Below are 19,727 nucleotides of genomic sequence, written 5' to 3' on the forward strand. Positions count from 1 at the left end.
CAATTTTGACGATTGGGTGTCAATTTTGGATCTCTCCTTGCTTCTCATGTGGGCACTTATTGCCATATATTTTCCTCTAGAGACTGCTTTAAATGTGTCCCAGAGATTCTTGTATGTTTCGTCATTGTTCTTGTTGGTTTCGAAGAACTTCTTTGTTTCTGCCTTCATTTCATTGTTTATCCAGTCAACATTCAAAAGCCAGTTGTTTAGTTTCCACAAAGCTGTGTGGTTCTGAGTTAGTTTCTGAATTCTGTGTTCTAAGTTGATTGCACTGTGGTCTGAGAGACCATTTGTTATGATTTCTGTTCTTTTGCATTTGCTCAGGAGTGATTTACTTCCAATTATGTGGTCAGTTTTAGAGTAGGTGTGATGTGGCGCTGAGAAGAATGTATATTCTGTGGATTTTGGGTGGAGAGTTCTGTAAATGTCTATCAGGTTTGCTTGTTCCAGGTCTGAGTTCAAGTCCTGGATGTCCTTGTTAATTTTCTGTATGGTTGATCTGTCTAATATTGGCAATGGGGTATTATAGTTTACCACTGTTATTGTGTCGGGGTCTAAGTCTCTTTGTAAGTCATTAAGAACTGCCTTATGTATCTGGGTGCTCCTGTATTGGGTGCGTACATATTTAGGATCGTTAGCTCTTCTTGTTGCACTGAGCCTTTTATCATTATGTAATGTCCTTTGTCTCTTTTGATATTTGTTGCTTTAAAGTCTATTTTATTAGAGATGAGAATTGCAACTCCTGCTTTTTTTTTGCTGTCCATTTGCTTGGTAAATCTTCCTCCATCCCTTTATTTTGAGCCTTTGTGTATTCTTGCATGTGAGATGGGTTTCCTGGATTCAGCACACCGATGGGTTTTGGCTTTTTATCCAATTTTCCAGTCTGTGTCTTTTGATTGGTGCATTTAGCCCATTTACATTTAGGGTTAATATTGTTATGTGTAAATTTAATCCTTCCATTTTGATGCTAGCTGGCTGTTTTGCCCATTAGTTGATGCAGATTCTTCATTGTGTTGATGCTCTTTAGCATTTGGTATGTCTTTGGAGTGGCTGGTACTGGTTGTTCCTTTCTATGTGTAGTGCCTCTTTCAGGAGCTCCTGTAAAGCAGGCCTGGTGGTAATAAAATCTTTGAGTACTTGCTTGTTCGCTAAGGATTTCATTTTTCCTTCACTTCTGAAGCTTAGTTTGGCTGGACATGAAATTCTGGGTTGAAAGTTCTTTAAGGATGTTGAATATGGGCCCCCACTCTCTTCTGGCTTGTAGGGTTTCTGCCGAGATCTGCTGTGAGTCTGATGGGCTTCCCTTTGTGGGTAACCCAACTTTTCTCTCTGGCTGCCCTTAGTATTTTGTCCTTCATTTCAACCCTGGTGAATCTGACGATTATGTGCCTTGGGGTTGCTCTTCTTGCAGAATATCTTTGTGGTGTTCTCTGTATTTCCTGCATTTGAGTGTTGGCCTGTCTTGCTAGGTGGCGGAAGTTTTCCTGGATGATGTCCTGAAGAGTATTTTTCAGCTTGGATTCATTCTCTTCATCCCCTTCTGGTACACCTATCAAACGTAGGTTAGGTCTTTTCACATAGTCCCACATTTCTTGGAGACTTTGTTCATTCCTTTTTGCGCTTTTTTCTCTAATCTTGGTTTCTCGTTTAATTTCATTGAGTTGGTCTTCGACTTCAGATATTCTTTCTTCTGCTTGGTCAATTCGGCTATTGAAACTTGTGCATGCTTTGCGAAGTTCTCGTATTGTGTTTTTCAGCTCCTTTAATTCATTCATATTCCTCTCTAAGTTATCCATTCTTGTTATCATTTCCTCATATCTTTTTTTAAGTTCCTTAGTTTCTTTGCATTGATTTAATACATGTTCTTTTAGCTCACAAAAGTTTCTCATTATCCACCTTCTGAAGTCTAATTCCGTCATTTCGTCACAGTCATTCTCCGTCCAGCTTTGTTCCCTTGCTGGTGAGGAGTTTTGGTCCTTTCTAGGAGGCGAGGTATTCTGGTTTCGGGTGTTTTCCTCCTTTTTTCGCTGGTTTCTTCCCATCTTTGTGGGTTTATCCGCTTGTCGTCTGCGTAGTTGCTGACTTTTCGATTGGGTCTCTCTTTGCGGATTCAATGAGAGCTCCAATCCTGGGTTGTTCTCACAGCGCCATCTTGAGTCCTCTCCGGGGTTGCTCTTCTTGAGGAGTATCTTTGTGGTGTTCTCTGAACTTGAATATTGGCCTGCCTTGCTAGGTTGGGGAAGTTCTCCTGGATAATATCCTGAAGAGTATTTTCCAGCTTGGATTCATTCTCTTCGTCACATTCTGGTACACATATCAAACGTAGATTAGGTCTTTTCACATAGTGCCATATTTCTTGGAGACTTTGTTCATTCCTTTTTATGCTTTTTTCTCTAATCTTGCCTTCTTGTTTTATTTCATTGAGTTGATCTTCGACCTCTGATATCCTTTCTTCTGCTTGGTCAATTCAGCTGTTGAAACTTGTACATGCTTCGCGAAGTTCTCGTGTTGTGTTTTTTCAGCTCCATCAATTCACTTATATTCCTCTCTAAGTTGTCCATTCTCTTTAGCATTTCGTCAAATCTTTTTTCAAGGTTCTTAGTTTCTTTGCATTGGGTTAGAACATGTTCTTTTAGCTCACAGAAGTTTCTTATTACCCACCTTTTGAAGTCTGATTCTGTCATTTCATCACACTCATTCTCCATCCAGCCTTGTTCCCTTCCTGTTGAGGAGTTGTGATCCCTTGCAGGAGGAGAGGTGTTCTGGTTTTGGGTGTTTTTCTCCTTTTTGTGCTGGTTTCTTCCCATCTTTGTGGATTTATTCACCTGTCGTCTTTGTAGTTGCTGATTTTCGGATTGCGTCTCTGAGTGGATGTCCAGTTTATTGATGACGAAGTTATGTCTGTTTCTTAGTTTTCCTTCTAACAGTCTGGCCCCTCTGCTCTAGGACTGCTGAGGTCCACTCCAGGCCCTGCTTGCCTGGGGATCACCTGCTGCAGCTGCAGAACAGTAAGGGTTGCAACCAGTTTCTTCTTCTGCTATCTTTGTCCCAGAATGATGCCTGCCAAATGTCAGTCTGATCAGTCCTTTGTGAGGTGACTCTTTGGATCTATGGGGATCAGGGAGCTGCTTGAGGAGACAGTCTGTCCTTTATAGGAGCTCAAGTGCTGAGCTGTGAGCTCTGTTGTTCATTCAGAGCTGCTCAGCAGGTACCTTTAAGTCTGCTGCAGCAGAACTCATAAACCCCCTTTTATTTTTCCCCAGATGCTCTGTCCCAGGGAGTTAGGGCTTTATTTATGAGTTTCCGTTGTGCTGTTGCCTTTTTTTTCAGGGCTGCCCTGCCCAGCAAGGAGGCAGCATAGTCACTGTCTGCCTGCAGAGTCTTTGCTCAGCTGCTGTGGGCTCCACCCCGGTGCCATGTGAACTTCCCTGCAGTCCTGTTTATATGGGTGTGGTTAGAACTGCCTCAGCAATGGTGGTCCACCTCTGTAATGGTGGACCCTTTCTATAATGGCAGGTTGCCTCGGCAATGGTGGGCTGCCTTGGCAATGGCAGACTACTTCCATAGGGGTGGAGTGCCTCGGTAATGGTGGATGCCCCTTCCCCACAGAGCTGGACCCTCCCGGGTTCAGCTGTGCTTGCTGTGAAACTCTCAACCCAGAGCATTTCCAATTAATGTTTTTTTTTTTGTGGAGGTGGGATCCGCTGAACCTGATCACCTGTCTCCCTGCCTCAGAGCCTTTTTTTTTTTTTAAGTTGAACAGTTGACTCTCTCCCAGGTGTTCCAGTCACCTGCTAAAAAGGTGCTGGGATCTGTGTGATTTCCATGCGGTGACCCACTGCGCCAGCTGAAACAATGGTGCTGAGATTTGTGGTGCTTTTTTGCCCAGGAACCTCCTGGCCTGGCTCCCTGTTTCATTCCCCTGTTTATTCAGATGAACAGGTGACTCTACCTTCCTGGAGCTCCAATTGCTAGCTTAAAAGGGCAACCAGATTTTGTATGGAGAACCGCCGGGCCAGGGCGCCAGCAAAACAGCTGTGCCAGCTGTGCTGGTGACCATGGGGCTCCTCCGCCTGGGAATCTCCTGGTCTGTGGGCAATAAAGGTCCATCTGGAAATGTGGCATCTACTCACCCTCTGCGCTTTCACTCAGAGCTGCACTCCTGAGCTGCTCCTATATGGCCATCTTGGATCTTCCTCAGATATATATTTTTAAAAGGAACTTTAGGTCACATTTCAGTGAGCTTTTTGCTAAATGTACATTTTCTTGGTTTGTGACATCCTGACTAGGTATGTGTTGTTACACTTGGAACCATGAGGGCAGAACTGCCATTTGCAATATTAATTATAATCCATATATGTGTTTTTTTCCCCACAAGAATCAGTCACTGGATTTCAGTTCAGAAAATCAAAACTTTTGGACAAGGCCTATTACCATGGTGGCAGAGTTGTTCCCCCTGACCCCAAATACACTGAGGAGGAAGAGAACCACTGAGGCCCCCTGTTTTCTTGGATTATCATTCTTCCAAAATTGGTAACTTAGATGAGTCTCAAGAAATAGCAAAGAAACCTCCCTGCCTTATTCTGCTTTCCACTTGCCAAGCCTAACATAAGCCTCACACTACTTTTATGAAGGAAAGCTTATTGTAAAGAGGGTATTTTGCATGCTTCAATCTCATCTTTAGTTTTTCTTATCACAAAGCTGGTTATCTTTGCCTATTGTTTTTCCTGGGATAATGTCTGGCTTGGTCAAGGCTGTGCTTTATTCAGGGACCTTCCTGAAACCTGTGTCCCAGGTCCCTCCTGAGATTTGCTCCTCTGAACGCTTGATAGATGGATCAATTTAGGGGATGGATGGTCAGATTTACCCTGACATAACACCATGCAGTAGTGTGTTACCAGATATAGAGCTGGAAAACCCAGGCCTTTGCATACAACTTCAGGAAGGTAAATTTGCAAATGAAAAACATTTTAAGACACATCTCACAGCTGCTTCCTCATCCCCTACCCCATTGTTTGTGTTTTTAGAGATGTTTAAGAGAAAAGGAGGCCATAACAAATATGCTCTGTTACTTTTGCTGTGCTTGGAATCCTCATTATGTTGAAAAAGCATCCATTTATCATTTCCTTCAGTATTTCCACAAGGAGACTTTGCTCATCTCATCAGGGAATGGAGTGGTAGAGCAAACACTTCTCCGTCCACCTGGTGTTGGAGGAGAACCAACTAACTGAAAAGTTTCAGAGAGCCTGAAACTGTTATCCTCTCTCTGCTTACCTGCTGCAAGATATTGCTGCATACCTGTGGTCCTTGCAGGAGGCTATATGCCTAGAACTTGGGCCAGAACATATATTAACCTTCCAAGCAATTGATTTCCAGGTAAAAAGCAAGAAGGGGCCTCAGGTTCAAGTTGGCTTCTTCAGCATGGTTCACAGGAGGCCCTGCATTCAAGTGGTTACTGGGTCCTCTCTTAGCTGTTAATAAAGCCAACTTTTGGCTCATAGAGCTTGGAGTATGCCTCCATTTGTATGAACCTCCAGGGAAAGTAGGGTAAGGGCTTATATTCCCTAGACTCCTGACAGTGAATGGCTCCTGGACAGCTTTGCTTAGTTGTTTCCCAAGTACTTCAAACTCAATCTGACTAAAGACAAGTTCCCCTCACTCCTGCTTCTCCTATGTTTCTCATCTTGAGGATTGACCTCAGTATTCTTGTGGTAGCCCCAGCTGAAATTATGGGTGTTGTAGCATGGAAGTCCCTTTGTGAGCTTACTTTTGGGTCTTTCTCACCATCCCCACACATTGCTTTTTTAGCCCAGGCCTCAGCTGAGACATCAACTGCTCCTGAGTCTTTGCAGACCTATGAGGCTGCATGCTTCTGTAGTCCTAATACTTGCCCTCCACAGTCCACTGAAGCAAGTTGGCTTTGTCACTTCCCTGTTGCTCCCACTAGACTTCAAGCTTCTCTTAAGCAGGGTCTGTGTCTTGGTCATCCTTGAGTGCCAGTGCTAGCACAGGGCCTGCCTATAGTAGCTGCTTAATAAATATATCTTGAATGAGTAACACCCAGGCCTTGAGAGTACCTTAGGCTGCATAGAAATCAAGGCCTGCATTCAGACTCTGCTATTTGTGTGATTTTTGGTGAGTTCCTTAACTTCTTGATCTTCAATTTCTTCACCAATAAGATGGGGATAATTACTACTTCCTAGGGCTGTGATGATTTGCAATAATCCGTGCAAAGCCCTTTGATCAATGTATGACACATAGTAAGTGTTGTATGCATCATAGTACATACAACGTAACAACAACAACAGTATAGTTACTTTAATGGAAGAGAGAAAGCAATAAGAACTAGTTGGAATTAGAAATCAGGAATGTTGAGTGCTTGCATAGTAGATTTAGAGGAGATGGGGTGTTGCTTGGGACAAAATGTAGTAACACATGGGTTTACCCTGAGAGAGAATGAACAAGGAGGGAAAGATGGGTGGAGAACTAAAGAATCTTGAGAAATACTACATTCGAGGGATAAGAAGAGTCAAAACAGGAAAAAGAATTACTGCAGTTAGGAGATTGTAGCTTCTCAGATGCCAGGGGCAGGAGTTTAAAAAAGATAGTCAAAGGCATTATATTGGGTAGAAGATCTATGAGGAGAAGACAAAAAGAGGCAGCCATAATGTGCTAAGTGGGAGTATGTTAGCACCCTTGGGAACTAGCCATTTCAGTGGAGTCAGAGGAAGAAGCCACACTCTGAAGGAGGTTAGAGAACACCAGGTTAGGGACAAAGTGGGCACATGAAGTCAGTTTGTTGTGCTACAATGTGTATTTCTGTAATGATGATTACCTGTGGGTCAGTAGATGACTGGTGTCAGTTTGATGTAGAAGTCATGTTGGTTCAAATGTAGGGTCCCTTAGCACATGAATGTTTTGGCATCACTGGCTACTAGTGGCTGAAAGCAAACTACTGTAACATAGCTGTAGGCAGAAGACTGGGGGAAATGGGGGACATAGGGAGCTGCTCATGAGGCCCAGTTACCCTGTTCTTCCACTTCACTGATTGGCACCCGATCTGGCTTGACGAGCTTTGGGGACATTCCTTGCCAATTTTGGTGAGTCTAGTCACTGATTCCATCCCACTCAACACCCTTGATCCTTCCAATAACTCCTTTGACTACAGTCCCTCTTCCTTTTTTAAGGTAAAGGGCCATATTAACTAAAGTGTTTTTTTCCCCCAAACTGTATCCAGCTTTATTAAAAATACTTTTTGTAAACAATCATGGTATTTCAGGCAGGACACGAGTGACAATCATTAACAGTATACAACTTTCAGACTCCCTCCTTCAATGGACTTCCAACACCAGAAAGCCATAATAAAACCCAATGAAGTCTTCATTTGGTGCCCTGAAGAGAAAAAGTTCAGAGTGAGGCTTGGCATTTCATATTCAATATGCTGTTTAAGAACTTTTCATGAGCTGACCTTGACTTTCAGGAAATGAAACAAAAATGGCAGAATTTATCTGAAGATCCACATTCTAGAAACAGAGCATTGGTCTTTCAAAGGTTCTCACTGGAAAGTCCAGATTGCCAGCCTGACTGGTAACCGGTTATTAGGGGCCAGATCCCAACAGGGAGAGGGTTTGAGGGAGTTAAGTGTATACTGAAGGCAGAGGGAGGGGGGACACTAAGATGAGTTTCTTTCTCCATGACACAAGGCCTTTGTGCCAAGGTGACTGTGTGTGTCAATGTCAGACAGTCCCTCCTCCTGGGAACCAAGAAGATGTCTTACAAAACTAGAAGAGAAAGGTGTTTCCTCCACATCAGTCCAGCTTCAGATACATACTGTTAGTGACATATGCCACTTCTCCATAAAACAACAATGACGTGTTCAGTGTGCTAACAACATGGCTTAAAGGAAAAAATAAAAGCCATTCTGCGTTTTTTTTTTTTTTTTGAGACGGAGTTTAGGTCTTGTTACCCAGGCTGGAGTGCAAGGGCGCAATCTCGGCTCACCTCAACCTCCGCCTGGGTTCAGGCAATTCTCCTGCCTCAGCCTCCTGAGTAGCTGGGATTACAGGCACGCACCACCATGCCCAGCTAATTTTCTGTGTTTTTAGTAGAGACGGGGTTTCACCATGTTGACCAGGATGGTCTCGATCTCTTGACCTCGTGATCCACCTGCCTCGGCCTCCCAAAGTGCTGGGATTACAGGCTTCAGCCACTGCACCTGGCCACAATTCTGCATTTTTATAAAACCTAATAAAAAATGAGTACTTCAGATTGCACAGTTACCAGAAGTACGCAGTTATAAAAAATGCACATGCTTCCCTTGGCATCCCCAGTGCCTTTAACTTTCTGTGCCTGTTCTGTTTTGGCTTCTGCATTTTCTGTGTGGTTATTCCCCTCCTTGCCAGTGTGGGCTTTTTCCCTTTTTCCCCTTTAGCTTCTCTCCCTTCTTTGCAGGGGCTTCTTTAGGCTTGGGCTTTGGAGGAGTAGGTTTGGCAGACAACCTTGCAGATTTTCTCTGTGGTTCATCCTCACTTTGGCTTTATCTGCTTTAGTGTCCCCTTCAGCTTTTCTCTCGGGCATGGTGGTGGCAACTACAGTGGAATGTAGGTGCTGGATCTGGGGATGCAGCAGCGCATGGGCTTTGGTTAGCCTGGGCGATAGTTCTCACCTCTTCTTCATACTGTTCATAGAGTATTCCTTTATTAACATTTTAAAAAATCACAGTGTTTTAAATTATGATGATTGTTTTTGTTGGTGCTCAAATTAAAATCATTTTTTTCTAACCCTGTTTTTCTGATAAGCCTTGTTATTTTTAGAGTTTGTTGTTGCAAAGCATTAGCTTTTTAGCCATACACATGTTCAATTACAGAAGAAATTCCCATGATGCCTTTTCCTAAGTTTGAACAATCTGGGAAGGAGGGATGGGAGGGTATAGCATCATCTATGGGAAGTTTTTCCCAAGGATCAGCAGACATAAGCATTCTTGGCTGCAAGGTGGTCTAAATCAGTTTTCCCTTGGTGATTATCTTCCTAAGTGCTCTTTGTTACATATTTAGGTGATTGTGTTTTTGCATTTCTGTCCTGTCTCTGATCTCTTGCTACAGTCTGAACAAGTGTCGGAGGCCGAGTTACTCCCACAGCTGAGCAGAGCCCCATCCCAAGCTGCAGAAAGTAGTCCCTCAAAGAAGGTAAGGTGAGCCTCAGGATGCTATCAGATGGTGTTGTGATTCCCACCCCTGGGCTTCTTATCTCTATTGGCAGATCTATTGTTTGAAGGTTTCCATGTCCTGAAATGAATGTCAGTGATCCAGATTTCCTAGAATGTGGTTCTTTGTGAAGATTGGGGTCCTGAAGATTCCTGGGCTTGACCCTTGATGTCATTTTGTATATGACAGTGCATACTCACCTTTTTAACTCTTCAGCTAAACATGGTGGCCCTGTTTTTGGCAAGATCATAAAGGGCTGTGGGGAGGGACACATGTATTTAGCAAAACCCCATCTACCTGCTAAGCAAGCCTCTATGAGCACCTCTTGGGGTGGAGTAGCTCTCCTTCTTGGTCTTTGTACCATGGTTTCCTCTTTCATCTTGGCATTTTCACCTGGCATCTGCCCAGCCATGCTGCTGGGACACCTGTCATTTGCTCAGTAAGTACCCATCATTCATCACGCTTTCCATTCATCTCCTCACCCTCTTCTTGTCCTTCTCCCAGGCTCTTCTACCTTCAGAGAAAGTGGGCCATGGGCTCAGGAGCACAGGTGAGGCAGAGTCCTCCAAGGAAGTGGAACAACTGTGTCCTTCCAGAATACACTGTGGCTCCTTTTCTTGACTTTATGTAGGAATTGGGGGTAGGAGAATGATGAGCATGTGACTAAGACTTTTAAAAACTTCCAAAGCTTAGGTTTTAAAAGGCTCCAAAGTGAGGCAGGAGCCAATCTTGTCTTCAGTTAGAAGAGGCCCCATGGTGTGAGATGCTCCCAGGGTCTGTGTGAGTTTCAGGTGACAAGAAGTAATAGACTTTTTGAAACATTTAAAAAGAAAAAGAAAAGAGGGAAGACCATTGGACTTTGATGCCTGTGTCCCCCAAGTTCTTGCGAAGCTATGGGTCAATAGATAGAGCACCCTCCTGATCTTGGGGTTGGGGCTAAAGGAATGTGGGACACTGGCAGGAAGAGTGGAGGGAACATTTAAATGTTTAACTTTAAAATTTTATTTTGTTTTAAATCCACAGGATGTACTGTATTCTCAGCCACCATCAAAACCCATTCGTAGGAAATTCAGACCAGAAAATCAAGCTACAGAAAACCAAGAACCTTCCACTGTTGCAAGTGGGCCAGCTTCTGCAGCAACCGTGAAACCACATCCAACAGTCCAAAAGTAAGTAGACTATGTAAACAAGAGCGAGGTCAGAATCTTGCTTGGAGATGTATATGGATGTGTAAATGTGTTGACATTTACATGCACATCAATACAAGGATTTCATGGTTGTAAGTTTTATCTTGTTCATCTCTGTGATGGGATTCAAGTCTCCCAGTCACATAGAAGGCTTTATAAGCTATAGGACTTAACCTGACATAAAGGGGCAGGTGAGTCCTAGGCTGTGGTGTTTTGGTTTGGTTTGATTTGATTTCTTTCCCTTCCTCTCACCTTCTGTTGTTTCCTACCCCTCTTTCTTGTGCTGGCCCAGATTTTCCTGGCAAGAAGATAGTATTGTAAATGGCAATTTTGCCTCTCTGCCTGTGTTATCTCCTGTTCCTCCAGGGCAAATGGCTAGCTTCTTCACCCACAGACACACTTTCAGTAGGTGTGGTATGTGATTCTTTTTAAATCTCCGCAAAGAGTTTCTGTTGTTGGTCATCTCAGCCCAGAATGGATACATGCAGAACCTCCATTATATTTATCTAACCAGCTGGAACAGATATTGGAGGGAGGGTGGAGACACCTGTGGAAATGGCCAGGGACTGAGACATTGATGCTCTGGGCAAACTGTCCTTCTCTGTAAAACTTTGGCTTTGAGAAGAGCCATCACTTGCTTCAGTTTCTTTGTAGTGAAATTGAGGAAGGTGTTGAGGACAGAAACCTGCTCCTGTCACTTGACCACAAGTGAGCCTGGCCAGTCACTAAAATAAATACTCAAGAGCCATCATGACCCTGCTTTTGGGCTCTTGCAGGTCTCAGATGCTGCTGTAGATTTTCTTCTGCTTACACTATTGTAGAATGAAAAGCAGCAGGTTCTGTGGGTGATGTTAGCCACTTGCCTTTGAAGCCAAAGTCCCATTTTGAATCTCTGCAGCTCTTTCTTTCCTTCAGATGATTTTTTTTTCCCACACGGACAGGTCCTGGTGGTATCAGTCCATAAAGGAAGTATATTTTGTTCATCACATTCACTGAGAGCTTTGACCATCTTCCAGCCCCCATTAAGCCTGGGGGCTGGGGTGGAGGTGAATTCATATCAGAGACAAAGATGGCTCAATTTTCTTCCATGTTCTACACCGGCACTCCACTTTAATTTCAGCTTCATGTTAATTTAATTCAGTCAGTGGTGACTTAACATTCTCCAGAGTAGATGTCAGGTCTTCTGGTGGAGTTCATACAGAAATCTTTTCTTTTTCTCTTTTTTATAACAGCTTTATTGCAATATAATTCACATAGCACACAGCTCGTGTTTTTAAATACACAATTCAGTGGTTCTTAGTTTATCCCAAAGTTATGCAACCATCACCATGATCTAATTTTTGTCATCCTAAAAGAATATCCATGCCTATTGGCAATCACTCCCCTTTTTCTCCTTTCCCCTTAGCCCCTGATAACCGTGAATCTACTATCTTCATGGCTTTGCGTATTCTCGTCATTTCACAAAAATGGAATCATGAAATGTGGTCTTCTGTGACTGGCTTCTTTCACTTAGCATAATGGTTTCAAGGTTCATTGAAGTTATAGCATAAATCTGGACTTATCTTTTTATGGCTGAATACTATTCCATTGTATGGATAGACCACATTCGATTCATTGATTCATCAGTTCATGGACATTTTGGTTATCTCCATTTTTTGGCTCTTAAGAGTAATGCCACTATACTATTTGTGTACATGTTTTTGTGTGGACTTACATTTTCATTTCTCTTGTACCTAGGAGTGGAATTGCTAAGTCATGTAGTAACTCTATCTTTAATATTTCAAAGAACTGCCAAACTTTTTCATAGTGGCTGCACCATTTCATGTTCCCATTGGCAATGTATGAGCATTCCAATTTCTCCATTTTGTCAACACTTACCTTTTTTTTTTAAAAAAATTACAGCCATCCTAAAGAGTGTGAACTGTTACCTCATTATGGTTTTGATTTGCATTTCAATATATATATATGTATTAATTATTGTACTTTAGATTCTGGGGTACATGTGCAGATCATGTGGAATTGTTGCATAGGTATGTATGTATGTAAATGTATGTACATGGCAATGTAGTTTGCTGCCTCCATCCCTTGTTACTATATCTGGCATTTCTCCCATGTTATCCCTCCCTGACCTCCCTACCCTACACTGTCCCTCCCCTTGTTCCCCCCAACAGACCCCAGGGTGTGATGCTCTCCTCCCTGTGTCCATGCATTCTCATTGTTCAATACCCGCCTATGAGTGAGAGCACACTGTTTGATTTTCTGTTCTTGTGTCAGTTTGCTGAGAATGTTGGTTTCCAGATTCATCCATGTTTCTGCAAAGGACACAAATTCATCGTTTTTTATGGCTGCATAGTATTCCATGGTGTATATGTGCCACATTTTCCCTGTCCAATCTATCATCGATGGGCATTTGGGTTGGTTCCAGGTCTTTGCTATTGTAAACAGTGCCACAATGAACATACGTGTGCATGTCTCTTTATAATAGAACGATTTATAATCCTTCGGATATATACCCAGTAATGGGATTGCTGGGTCAAATGGAATATCTGTTTCTAGGTCCTTGAGGAATCGCCACACTGTCTTCCACAATGGTTGAACTAATTTACACTCCCACCAACAGTGTAAAAGTGTTCCTATTTCTCCACATCCTCTCCAGCATCTGTTGTCTCCAGATTTTTTAATGATTGCCATTCGAACTGGTGTGAGATGATATCTCAATGTGGTTTTGATTTGCATTTCTCTAATGACCAGTGATGATGAGCATTTTTTCATATGTTTGTTGGCATCATCTATGTCTTCTTTTGAAAAGCGTCTCTTCATGTCCTTTGCCCATTTTTGAATGGGGTTGTTTTTTTCTTGTAAATCTGTTTTAGTTCTTTGTAGATTCTGGATATTAGCCCTTTGTCAGATGTGTAGCTTGCAAAAAATTTTTCCCATTCTATTGGTTGCCAGTTTACTCTAATGATTGTTTCTTTTGCTGTGCAGAAACTCCGGAGTTTAATTAGGTCCCATTTGTCTATTTTGGCTTTTGTTGCCATTGCTTTTGGTGTTTTAGTCCTGAAGTCCTTGCCTATGTCTATGTCCTGAATGGTTTTGCCTAGGTTTTCTTCTAGAGTTTTTATGGTGTTAGGTCTTATGTTTAACTCTTTAATCCATCTAGAGTTAATTTTAGTGTAAGGTGTCAGGAAGGGGTCTAGTCAGTTATCCCAATACCATTTATTAAACAGGGAATCCTTTCCCCATTGCTTGTTTTTGTCAGGTTTGTCAAAGATCAGATGGTTGTAGATGTGTGGTGTTGCCTCTGAGGCCTCTGTTCCATTCCATTGGTCTATATCTCTGTTTTGGTACTGGTACCAAGCTGTTTTGATTACTGTAGCCTTGTAGTATAGTTTGAAGTCAGGTAGGGTGATGCCTCCAAGTTTGTTCTTTTTGCTTAGAATTGTCTTGGCTATGTGGGCTCTCTTTTGGTTCTGTATGAAGTTTAAGGTGATTTTTTCCAGTTCTGTGAAGAGGGTCATAGGTAGCTTGATGGGGATAGCATTGAATCTATAAATTACTTTGGGCAGTATGGCCATTTTCACAATATTGATTCTTCCTGACCATGAGCATGGAATGTTTTTCCATATGTTTGTGTCCTCTCTTATTTCCTTGAGCAGTGGTTCGTAATTCTCCTTGAAAAGGTCCTTTACATCCTTTGTTAGTTGTATTCCTATATATTTTATTCTCTTTGTTGCAACTGTGAATATGAGTTCATTCTTGATTTGGTTCTCTTTTAGTCTTTTATTGGTATATAGAAATGCTTGTGATTTCTGCACACTGATTTTGTATCCTGAGAATTTGCTCAAGTTACTTATCAGTTTAAGGAGATTTTGGGCTGACATGTTGGGGTCTTCCAAATGCACAATCATGTCATCTGCAAATAGAGACAATTTGACTTCCTCTTTTCCTAATTGAATACCCTTTATTTCTTTTTCTTGCCTGATTGCTCTGGCTAGAGTAACTTCCAATACTATATTGAATAGGAGTGGTGAGAGAGGGCGTCCTTGTCTAGTGCCAGATTTCAAAGGGAATGCTTCCAGTTTTTGCCATTCCATATGTTATTGGCTGTGGGTTTGTCATAAATAGCTTTTATTACTTTGAGATATGTTCTGTCTATACCTAGTTTGTTGAGAGTTTTTAGCATAAAGTGCTATTGAATTTTGTTGAAGGCTTCCTCTGCATCTATTGAGATGATCATGTGGTTTTTGTCTTTGGTTCTGTTTATGTGGTGGATTATGTTTATAAACTTGGGTATGTTGAACCAGACTTGCATCCCCAGGATGAATCCTACTTGATCATGGTGGATAAGTTTTTTGATGCGCTGTTGCAATCAGTGCCAGTATTTTATTGAAGATTTTCACATCTATGTTCATCGTGGATATTGACCTGAAGTTTTCTTTTTTTGTTGAGTCTCTACCAGGTTTTGGTATCAGGATGATGTTGGTCTCATAAAATGATTTGGGAGGAATTCCCTCTTTCTGTGTTGTTTGGAATAGTTTCAGAAGGAGTGGTACTAGCTCCTCTTTGTATGGCTGGTAGAATTCGGCTGTGAACCCATCTGGGCCTGGGCTTTTTTTGGTTGGTAGGCTATTAATTGCTGCCTCAACTTCAGCCCTTGTTATTGATCTATTCAGGGTTTCAACTTCTTCCTGGTTTAGGCTTGGTAGGATGCAAGTGTCCAGGAATTTATCCATTTCTTCCAGGTTTCCTGGTTTATGTGCATGGAGTTGTTTGTAGTAATCTCTAAAGGTAGTTTGTATTTCTGTGGAATCTGTGGTGATGTCCTCTTAGTCATTTTTTATTGCATCTCTTTGATTCTTCTCTCTTTTCTTTTTTATTAACCTGGCTAGTGGTCTATTTTGTTGATCTTTTCAAAAACTAGCTCCTGTATTTATTGATTTTTTGTAGGGTTTATTGTGTCTCTATCTCCTTCAGTTCTGTTCTGATCTTAGTTATTTCTTGTCTTCTGCTAGCTTTCGAGTTTTCTTGATCCTGCTCCTCTAGCTCTTTCAATTTTGATGATAGGGTGTTGATTTTAGATCTTTCCTTGCTTCTGATGTGGGCCTTTATTGCTATAAATTTCCCTCTAGACACTGCTTTAAATGTGTCCCAGAGATTCTGGTATGTTGTGTCTTCATTCTCGTTGGTTTTTAGGAACATCTTTATTTCTGCCTTCATTTCATTGTTTATCCAGTCAACATTCAAGAGCCAGTTGTTCAGTTTCCATGAAGTTGTGTGCTTCTGAATTAGTTTCTTAATCCTGAATTCTAATTTGATTGCACTGTGATCTGAGAGACTGTTTTTTATGATTTCCATTCTTTTGCATTTGCTGAGGAGTGATTTACTTCCAATTATGCGGTCAGTGTTAGAATAGGTGCAATGTGGTCCTCAGAAGAATGTATATTCTGTGGATTTTGGGTGGAGAGTTCTGTAGATGTCTATTATGTTTTCTTGGTCCTGATCTGAAACAGGTCCTGGATATCCTTGTTAATTTTCTGTCTCATTGATCTGTCTAATATTGACAGTGGAGTGTTAAAGTCTCCTACTATTATTGTGTGGGAGTCTAAGTCTCTTTGTAGGTCATTAAGAACTTGCTTTGTGTATCTGGGTGCTCCCGTATTGTGTGCATATATATTTAGGATTGTTACCTCTTCTTGTTGCATTGTTCCTTTTACCTTTACTTTACCTTTTACCTTTAATGCCCTTCTTTGTCTCTTTTGATCTTTGTTGGCTTAAAGTCTATTTTATTAGAGACCAGGATTGCAACTCCTGCTTTTTTTTGCTCTCCATTTGCTTGGTAAATCTTCCTCCATCCCTTTATTTTGAGCCTATGTGTGTTCTTGTATTTGTGATGGGTTTTGTGAATACAGCACACTGATGGGTTTTGACTTTTATCCATTTGCCAGTCTGTGTCTTTTGATTGGGGCATTTAGCCCATTTACATTTAAGGTTAATATTGTTATGTGTGAATTTGATGGTTCCATTTTGATGCTAGCTGGTTGTTTTGCCTGTTAGTTGATGCAGATTCTTCATTGTTTCGATGCTCTTTACCATTTGGTACATTTTTGGAGTGGCTGGTACTGGTTGTTCCTTTCTATGTTTAGTGCTTCCTGTAGGAGCTCTTGTAAGGCAGGCCTGGTGGTGACAAAATGTTTCCACAATTGCTTGTTTGTAAAGGATTTTATCTTCCTTTGCTTATGAAGCTTAGTTTGGCTGGATATGAAATTCTAGGTTGAAAGTTCTTTTCTTTAAGGATGTTGAATATTGGCTCCCACTCTCTTCTGGCTTGTAGGTTTTCTGCCAAGAGATCCGCTGTGGGTCTGATTGGCTTCCCTTTGTGGGTAGCTCGACCCTTCTCTCTTGCTACCCTTAGCATTTTTTCCTTCATTTCAACCCTGATGAATCTGATGATTATGTGCCTTGGGGTTCCTCTGCTTGAAAAATATCTTTATGGTATTCTCTGTATTTCTTGAACTTGAATATTGGCCTGCCTTGGTAGGTTGGGGAAGTTCTCCTGGATAATATCCTGAAGAGTGTTTTCCAGCTTGGATTCATTCTCTCCATCACATTCAGGTACACCTATCAAACATAGATTAGGTCTTTTCACATAATCCCATATTTATTGGAGGCTTTGTTCATTTCTTTTTACTCTTTTTAATCTAATCTTCTCGTTTTATTTCATTGAGATGATCTTCAGTCTCTGATATCCTTTCTTCTGCTTGGTCGATTCGGCTATTGAAACTTGTGTGTGCTTCATGAAGTTCTCTTGTGTTTTTCAGCTTTATCAGGTAATTTATATTCTTCTCTAAGCTGTTTTTTCTCATTAGCACTTCGTTTAACATTTTTTCAAGGTTCTTAGTTTCTTTGTATTGGGTTACAACATGTTCTTTTCACTCAGAGAAGTTTGTTATTACCCACCTTCTGAAGCCTGTTTCTGTCAATTCATCAGACTCATTCTCCATCCAGCCTTGTTCCCTTGCTGGTGTGGAGTTATAATCCCTTGGAGGAGGAGAGGCGTTCTGGTTTTTGGTGTTTTCATCCTTTTTGCACTGGTTTCTTCCCATTTTTTTGGATTTATCTACCTGTGGTCTTTGTTGTTGGTGACTTTTGAATGGGGTCTCTGAGTGGACATCCTTTTTGTTGATGTTGAAGTTATTTCTGTTTTTTAGTTTTCCTTCTAACTGTCAGGCCCCTCTGCTGTAGGTCTTCTGGAGGTCCACTCCAGACCCTGCTTGCCTGGGTATCACCCACGGGAGCTGAAGGACAGTAAGGGTTACTCCCAGTTTCTTCTTCTGTTATCTTCATCCCAGAAGGGTACCCACCAGATTTCAGCCTGAGATCTCCTTTATGAGGTGTCTCTTTGGATATACAGGGGTCAGGGAGCTGCTTGAGGAGACAGTCTGTCCCTTATAGGAGCTCAAGTGCTGAGCTGAGAGCTCCATTGTTCCATTCATAGCTTCTGGGCAGGTACCTTTAAGTCTGCTGCAGCGGAACTCATAAACACCTTTTTCCCCAGATGCTCTATCCTGGGAAGGTGGGGCTTTATTTATAAGTTCCTGACATGCTGCTGCCTTTTTTCAGAGATGCCCTGCCCAGCAAGGTGGTAGTCTTGCTATAGTCTGCCAGCAGAGGTGTTACTGAACTGCTGTGGGCTCTGCCCAGCTGCTGTGTGAACTTACTGTTAGAACTACCTCAGTAATGGTGGTCTGCCTCAGTAATGGCGGACTGCCTCGGTAATGGCGCACTGCTTCAGTAATGGTGGACTGCCTTGGTGAAGGTGGATTGCCTCAGTAATGGCGGACTGCCTTGGTAATGGTGGACTGCCTTGGTAATGGCTGACGCCCTTCTCCCCACTGAGCTGGACTGTCCTGGGTCCAGCTGTGCTTCTTGCGAAACTCTCAATCCAGAGCATTTCAGATTGCTGATCTTTGTTGGGGGCGGGACCAGCTGAGCCAGATCACCTGGCTCCCTGTTTCAGCCCCCTTTTTCTTTAGTTGAGTGGGTGGCTCTGTATCCCAGGCATTTCAGGTGCCTGTTGGAACGGCTGCCTGGATTTGTGTGAGTTTTTGTGCAGAGACCCACAGCGCTGGCTGAAACAGCCATGCTGGAAACTCGTGGCACTTTTCCGCCCAGCAATCTCCTGGTCTGTGGGCAGTAAAAACTCATTTGGAAATGTGGTGATTATGCACCCTCTGTGTTCTGCTGGCTGGGAACTGCACTCCAGAGCTCTTCCTATTTGGCCATCTTGGATCGATCCCACCCTTGATTTGCATTTCTTTCATGTTTAATGACATTGAGCATCTTTTCCTGTGCCTATTGGCCATTTGTTTATCTTCTTTGGAGAAATATCTATTCATATCCTTTGTCCACTTTTAATTTGATTATTAATCTATTTTTGAGTTATAAGTTCTTTATTTATTCTTAATACAACTCCCTTGTCAGATATATGATAAAATTGAGCCATCTTCATAAATATTTTCTCTCATTCTTTGGGTTGTCTTTTCATTTTCTATTTTTTTATTTTTTAGAGACAAAGTCTCACTCTGTCACCAAGGCTGAAGTCCAGTAGCATGATCATGGCTCATTGCAGCCTCGAATTCCTGGGCTCAAGTGATCCTGTCACCCTCAGCCTCCTGAGTAGCTGGAACTACAGGCATGAACCACCATGCTCAGCCAATTTCATTTTATTTTTTATAGTGATGGAGTCTTACTCTGTTGCCCAGTCTGGTCTCAAACTCTTGGCCTCAAGTGATCATCCTGCCTTTACCTGTCAAGGTGCTGGGATTACAGGCCTGAGCCACTGCACCCAGGCAATTCTCAGTATTAATCAGATCTGTACAGTGGTCACAGTCCATCCTAGTTCAGTTGCTTTGGCCTAGAACCCATCTCCCAGTGGTGGCACATATGGCTGTTTTTCTAGGAGAACGTCAGTTGCTCTTTTGCTCTAAGAATTCAGTGTTTCTTGCTGTGGGATGAAAGATTATAGATTATCCCTGTGGCAAACACACTGATTTATCATCCCAACCATGGATGGTTTTGAAAGGTAAAGAGGGTGCTAATAGTACTTATGCTGGACAGATAGTTTAAATGGAGACTGTAATGGGCACAGTAGGATGCATGGTCACTCTGGTTATGCCTGTTCTGTGAATTTGCTGTTAATTGGGGAATACTGGTATTAAAACATTCTGTGTTTTTCTCAAGTGCCACAGATATATGCTGGTCCATGCACATACACACGAGTGCACATGCATGCACACACACACATGTACTTAGGCATTCATGCCTAATAACAAATAAG

The 19,727-nt window shown here is 42.1% G+C and overlaps 1 protein-coding gene across 15 annotated transcripts in view; it reads left to right on the forward strand.

Annotated features, from left to right (window-relative positions):
- Positions 1 to 19,727, forward strand: part of REPS2 (RALBP1 associated Eps domain containing 2) — a 248,826-nt gene that overhangs the window by 214,345 nt on the left and 14,754 nt on the right. For all 15 annotated transcript variants that reach the window (XM_035289249.3, XM_035289252.3, XM_035289256.3 and 12 more), the window contains 2 exons: positions 9,102 to 9,185; positions 10,227 to 10,372. In XM_035289249.3, the coding sequence (XP_035145140.1) occupies positions 9,102 to 9,185; positions 10,227 to 10,372 (230 nt within the window). The remainder of the gene's footprint in view (positions 1 to 9,101; positions 9,186 to 10,226; positions 10,373 to 19,727) is intronic.

The sequence above is a fragment of the Callithrix jacchus genome, chromosome X, assembly GCF_049354715.1.
Source record: "Callithrix jacchus isolate 240 chromosome X, calJac240_pri, whole genome shotgun sequence".
Taxonomy (NCBI): domain Eukaryota; kingdom Metazoa; phylum Chordata; class Mammalia; order Primates; family Cebidae; genus Callithrix; species Callithrix jacchus.